Source organism: Rhagoletis zephyria, unplaced genomic scaffold (assembly GCF_001687245.7).
Source record: "Rhagoletis zephyria isolate East Lansing unplaced genomic scaffold, Rhagoletis_zephyria_1.1 Rzeph_scaffold_00314, whole genome shotgun sequence".
Taxonomy (NCBI): Eukaryota; Metazoa; Arthropoda; class Insecta; order Diptera; family Tephritidae; genus Rhagoletis; species Rhagoletis zephyria.
The window spans coordinates 296,469-303,129 of record NW_016157398.1 but is presented as its reverse complement, the minus strand read 5'-3'; the positions used below and the strand labels follow the sequence as shown (position 1 = coordinate 303,129).

The window sequence follows — 6,661 nt, the reverse complement described above, 5'->3', positions numbered from 1 at the left end:
TTTGCTGTCATTTCCGAGTTAAGGAACGCTTTTTGGACTAAATCTGCCTACTTCGGACTTTTTCTGGGAGATAAGGAACGCTCCTATTATTGGCACGTTCCCTTTTAAAAAAGTCTTCGAAAATCATCGTGCATTTACACGATGACTTTTTCTTTGCGGCGTTTCTTGCGTATTTTTGACATTTAAGCGTAAAATTTTCATTGGTCAACTCATTCGTCATTTTTAAAGCGGAGCGAATCGCGAACTCAAAGCAAAAATACGAAAAAGTGATAACCAAAAAAAATAAAAAAAAGCAAACGCCAAAACGCCAAAAAACCCCTCGATTTCGTTCACCGTGCGTGCTTGCCTACGCCCCTGACTTCGCTATGCGTCTTGCCAACAAGCTAGACACGCATGAACGAAAGACACAAGATCACGTAAGAACAAGAGAGTGAAAAAAGTCGATTTTTTTAGCGGGTTCTACGCCGTCTTGCTTCACTGGAAAACGAGCGAAAAGTAAACAAAGCAAAGAAAACAACGAAAATCAAAATTGGCCAAAATTATTGTCAGCCACTTTAAACGCACAATTTAGGTAAAATGATGCAACAAAATGCTTTAAAATGTGTTGTCATGTTGAATTAACTCTTCTTTACTTGAATAAAAATGTAAAATAGTGGTGCTTGTGATGTAAACAAACGCTCAGCTGACGAACCCGCTTTCGCAAACTTTTTTCTCAAAACCAGTTACAAATACAACGTCGCGTTCTTACGTGATCTTGTATTTTTGGATCATGCTAGACACGCATGACTTTCCACCCAGGGTGAAAAGTCTTTGTGTTAATTGGCTCAATCTGGCAACGCTGCTCGCAGCTGAAATTAAATTCCCCAGGGTGAGAGAAACGTCGTTCTGGCATCTTCGTTTTGCATTCGATTTTGTTCCGACTTCCAATGACGCCCAGAGAAGCTTTGAGAGAAACGCCGCTGCCAGTCCGGTAAAGTCAGCAAAAGGCGACGAACGACTTTTATGTAGTAATTTTACGTGTGATTCCGCGCTTTAGATTTGACGTTTCCTTTATTACATTCTGCAATTAATATAAAACACAAAGTAAAAACAAAAATACCACTAAGTGCAAATTATAAACAGTGGTCAAACCCAAGTTTAATGTGCGGAGTGCAGGATAGAAAGAGTTGATGTTACGCAGTGGAAGTGGTTATTAGAAGGCGCCGAAAAGCAACGTCTGGCCAGACAATTTAATTTGCCAATCTATATACATACATATATATATATATATATATACAAATACATATACATACATATTAGTGAAGATAGAAAACACGTGTCCATTTGCCAAAATTCAGAATTTGCAAAAATAGTGTGCTTGTGTGCGAAAAGAATAAATAAATACATAAGTGAAAAAGAAAAAGCGCTGAAGCAGTTCGCACAAAAATTTCAAACATTTCGTTCCACAAAAATGTCTGTACCCGTCGATATCAAGACAGAGGAAGTCATTTTGGAAAGCACCGAATACAACAGCGCAGAGGAATTGGACGAGGAGCTACAGTAAGTTCGCATAAAATTACACCATAAACACTTTGTTTTTGAGAATTGTAAATATTTTTGAGTATTGTACCTTTACCACATTAGTTATTGATTTTTCTTACGTCTCCTTTCGTCGTCTACTCGTTCATTCAAGCGACAATGGAAAACCATACGCACATACATACATATATATATATATTTATATACAGGTTCTATGAAATGCAGTATACATACGAACATACGTGCATGCAAACATATGTATCTAATGTACCTTCTGTACCGCCAGTCGCCTTTTTATTAGCGAAAGCAAAGCGGTGAAAACATCTGTGCCATTGGTGTGACAGAGAGCGGAGTGCATACCTCTCACACATGCACATGTATAGCCGTGGTGGCGGCGGTCACCGCTCACAGATGGCTATTGGAATAGGCGAAGTTGGTTCGTTTGTTGCTACTTTTTTGATTCATTGGGGGCAAAAATATGTAGCGACATCATTTGTACATTTTTTGTTTGTATGCATTCTCGTAAAATTGAAAATGAAAATTGTGGATGCGTCGGAAAGGGCGCCCATTTAATAGGGTGTATAACAGACGCGTCACGAAAGGCCAACAAAGCAAACACAATACAAAAATAACAGATGATGTGGGGAGTTCTCGTATAATTACCTTTTGTCGCATATTTCTCTCAGGCGGGCCACTAGGCAACTTCCAATCGCTGCGCCAGCATTCTTTTATTCCAACGAGAGAGCGGCAAAGTAGCACGCACATACAATGGAAATGGAGTGACGCGCTACATTTTGGCGTCCATATTGAAAACGGCTGATTTTTTGTTTACAGTGGCGGTCGAATCGGCGAGATACTACATGTGATACGTGTTGGCGCAAAAGTACAGCAGCTGATGCCGAATTGAGTTGTGCCGAGTTCGCAGCTGCGATGCGATAAAAAAAGCTGATTGGGAAATCGGGTTTTTTTGCGCGACTATTCAAAGTCGAATAAATCAAAATATCAATGTACATACGTATGTACATCCAGATGTACATATGCATATGATATAGATATGTACATCCATATGTACATATGCAATTGACATACATATGAGCCGTTTAGTCCACACATCGATTAACTCCACTTTTTGAAAAATCTTATGTCGATTTCGTTTCTACCGAAAAATACAACCTTCTCCTTGCCCTCTACGCACAAACACTAAGAAGAGGGCGATGAGAAGGCAACATTTTTGTAGAAACGAAATCGCGATTAAATTTAAGTGTCTATACTTATTACGTTTATAATAACTTTATATACCATACAGTAGTACATAATATTTATAACATTATTTATTTGATTTAATAATATATATGTATGTAGGTAAATGGAATTTTAAAAGGTAATATACCTACATTGTTTGATCGCATCTCCCAACTTTTTGTTGATGGAGTTAATCAATTTCTGCACTGAACGGCTCATAAGTACCTACGTATATATGTTGTTTACATAATTTTTTGATGTACTTAGATACTAAATATGTACATATGTACATAAATATGCAATCCTTTCATAATAATACGGTTGCCAGACGTACTGATTTTATCAGTACAGTTCTGGTTTTTCTGCTCTTGTACTGATTTTATTCATTTCTTCAATCAGTACGCTAATGTCCTGATTTTTAAAAATTTGTACTGATTTGTACTGAATTTTCAATTCAAACAAAATACTTTATGAATTTCTGAAGGTTTTTACATAACGTTGGAACTTCCTTAAACTCTACTTTGAAAAGTAAGAAGAAAATAATTTAATTATAGTTGACATGTTTCAGATAATGTTTGATATGTCAAGAAGTTAATACAACAAAAATATCAATTCTTTTATAGGCATATCGCCAGGTCGTTACGTACCAGTTGCGATAATATGATGGAGGTTAAATTATTTAAAAAGAGGCTGACGTTTTTTGGTCGAGTGTTGCTAGTTATCTCGAAAATAACTTTCAGTTTAATAACAACAAAATTGAATATTCGAATGGCTTTTGCCCATAATTTACAATTCTTATTTCACTGACATTGTAAAAGAGTTTTGCATACAAGGCATACCACAGCTTGAAAAAATTTGTATTTTTTTTTTTCAATACCACACTCAAACGAAGCAACTGAGAGGATCTTAAGTACAAAGTTTGCTTCCTGGCGCAAAGAGAGAAAACGGCTTCTAATAAAAAATTTTTGAAGTGAACTTCATAATAAAAGTAATTTTAAAATGAAATGTATAGAATTCTTTGATTATTTAAACACTGAAGATAGAAATGATCTCATTATTGCTATTCGAAAATGTCATAAAAATAAAATAATTTATTGGCTTTTGAGTACACTCATGTTAAAGTGAATAACACGTTTATTTTTTATGAACTATATTTTATTAATATACCAAAATATTGTTAAAAACAACTACTCTGGCGTTTTATAATTCATTCATAATTTTGCTTTGAATAAAAATGTACTGAAAAGTACTGATTTTGTTAGCATGAAAATGTTGTTGTTGTTGTTGTCNTTTAATAACAACAAAATTGAATATTCGAATGGCTTTTGCCCATAATTTACAATTCTTATTTCACTGACATTGTAAAAGAGTTTTGCATACAAGGCATACCACAGCTTGAAAAAATTTGTATTTTTTTTTTTCAATACCACACTCAAACGAAGCAACTGAGAGGATCTTAAGTACAAAGTTTGCTTCCTGGCGCAAAGAGAGAAAACGGCTTCTAATAAAAAATTTTTGAAGTGAACTTCATAATAAAAGTAATTTTAAAATGAAATGTATAGAATTCTTTGATTATTTAAACACTGAAGATAGAAATGATCTCATTATTGCTATTCGAAAATGTCATAAAAATAAAATAATTTATTGGCTTTTGAGTACACTCATGTTAAAGTGAATAACACGTTTATTTTTTATGAACTATATTTTATTAATATACCAAAATATTGTTAAAAACAACTACTCTGGCGTTTTATAATTCATTCATAATTTTGCTTTGAATAAAAATGTACTGAAAAGTACTGATTTTGTTAGCATGAAAATGTTGTTGTTGTTGTTGTCGCGGCTACAACAACCCCGCCCAGGACGGTTGGTATCTCAGTCGTTGTCGTCAAGTTCCACTAACGGCAACCCTAGGAAGCGTGCAGCTTCTGTGGGGTTTGTCCACAGGCACAAGGCCGTTAGGGTTGTCGGGTTTTCCGGGCATGCGAAGATATGTTTCGAGTCATGTGGGGTCTCTCCGCATGCCGGACACTCATTCGGCACATCCTCATTCAATCTACTCAGGTAGGAGTTTAACCTGCTGCAGTAGCCGGAGCGAAGTTGTGCAAGTGTTGTGCGAGTCTCCCGAGGCAGATGAAGCTCCGTCTGGTCTATGTCCGGGGGTGGTATGCCTACAACGGCATTCACAGGTCTAGAGTCTACATAACTCGAGAATGAATCCCTGTGAATGCCGTTCAGGGCCTGTCGGTAAGCTGTCGAGTCCAGAGGTTGCTTGATGNATACAAGGCATACCACAGCTTGAAAAAATTTGTATTTTTTTTTTTCAATACCACACTCAAACGAAGCAACTGAGAGGATCTTAAGTACAAAGTTTGCTTCCTGGCGCAAAGAGAGAAAACGGCTTCTAATAAAAAATTTTTGAAGTGAACTTCATAATAAAAGTAATTTTAAAATGAAATGTATAGAATTCTTTGATTATTTAAACACTGAAGATAGAAATGATCTCATTATTGCTATTCGAAAATGTCATAAAAATAAAATAATTTATTGGCTTTTGAGTACACTCATGTTAAAGTGAATAACACGTTTATTTTTTATGAACTATATTTTATTAATATACCAAAATATTGTTAAAAACAACTACTCTGGCGTTTTATAATTCATTCATAATTTTGCTTTGAATAAAAATGTACTGAAAAGTACTGATTTTGTTAGCATGAAAATGTTGTTGTTGTTGTTGTCGCGGCTACAACAACCCCGCCCAGGACGGTTGGTATATCAGTCGTTGTCGTCAAGTTCCACTAACGGCAACCCTAGGAAGCGTGCAGCTTCTGTGGGGTTTGTCCACAGGCACAAGGCCGTTAGGGTTGTCGGGTTTTCCGGGCATGCGAAGATATGTTTCGAGTCATGTGGGGTCTCTCCGCATGCCGGACACTCATTCGGCACATCCTCATTCAATCTACTCAGGTAGGAGTTTAACCTGCTGCAGTAGCCGGAGCGAAGTTGTGCAAGTGTTGTGCGAGTCTCCCGAGGCAGATGAAGCTCCGTCTGGTCTATGTCCGGGGGTGGTATGCCTACAACGGCATTCACAGGTCTAGAGTCTACATAACTCGAGAATGAATCCCTGTGAATGCCGTTCAGGGCCTGTCGGTAAGCTGTCGAGTCCAGAGGTTGCTTGATGATCAGTTCATATAGATGCCTCCTGACGTGCCTAGGCGAGGGCTCCTCTGCAAGCAGCTGTCTGTTTGGGTGGCCTTTTCTATGGCTCCCGATCAGGAACTGCTTGCAGAGCATTATATTGTGCTCCTTTACGGGGAGCATTTGCGCCTCGCCGTGAAGATGGTGTTCGGGCGACATCAGGAGGCATCCTGTCGCTGTCCTGAGTGCGGTGTTCTGTGCAGTCTGTAGCTTCGTCCACTGCGTCCTACTAGTCCCCGGCGACCACACTGGCGCTGCGTAGTTCAAAACCGGCCTGAAAATGTTATAACGGCATTAATTGTAGCTTTTAACTTTAAAATTTGTTGTGGAAAGAAAAAATTTGTAGCTCTCGTTTTTTAAGAAAAAATGGTTTGTAGTGCTAACTTGACACCATACACCTAGTCGATAGAATTGAGATATCCAATATGCTACTATGCCATTAATTGTAGCTTTTAACTTTAAAATTTGTTGTGGAAAGAAAAAATTTGTAGCTTCGTTTTTCTAGAAAAAATTGAGTTTTTTTCGCAATAGTATGTGTCTAACTTGACACCATACACCTAGTCGAAGAATTGAGATATTGAAAAGGTTACAACGGCATTAATTGTAGCTGTTTTTGTTGTAAAATTGTTGTGGAAAGAAAACATTGGTAGCTCTCGTTTTTTAAGAAAAAATGGTATGTAGTGCTAACTTGACACCATACACC

General features: G+C 37.2%; 1 protein-coding gene across 2 annotated transcripts in view; it reads left to right on the top strand.

The window, feature by feature from the left end:
* Positions 1-932: 932 nt before the first annotated feature.
* The window catches only part of crp (transcription factor cropped), a 70,087-nt gene continuing 64,358 nt past the window's right edge, over positions 933-6,661 (top strand). For both annotated transcript variants that reach the window (XR_001846850.1, XM_017610459.1), the window contains exon 1: positions 933-1,539. Coding sequence is in view for 1 of the 2 variants with exons in the window: in XM_017610459.1 (XP_017465948.1) it covers positions 1,451-1,539 (89 nt within the window). In the remaining variant the exon portion in view is untranslated. The remainder of the gene's footprint in view (positions 1,540-6,661) is intronic.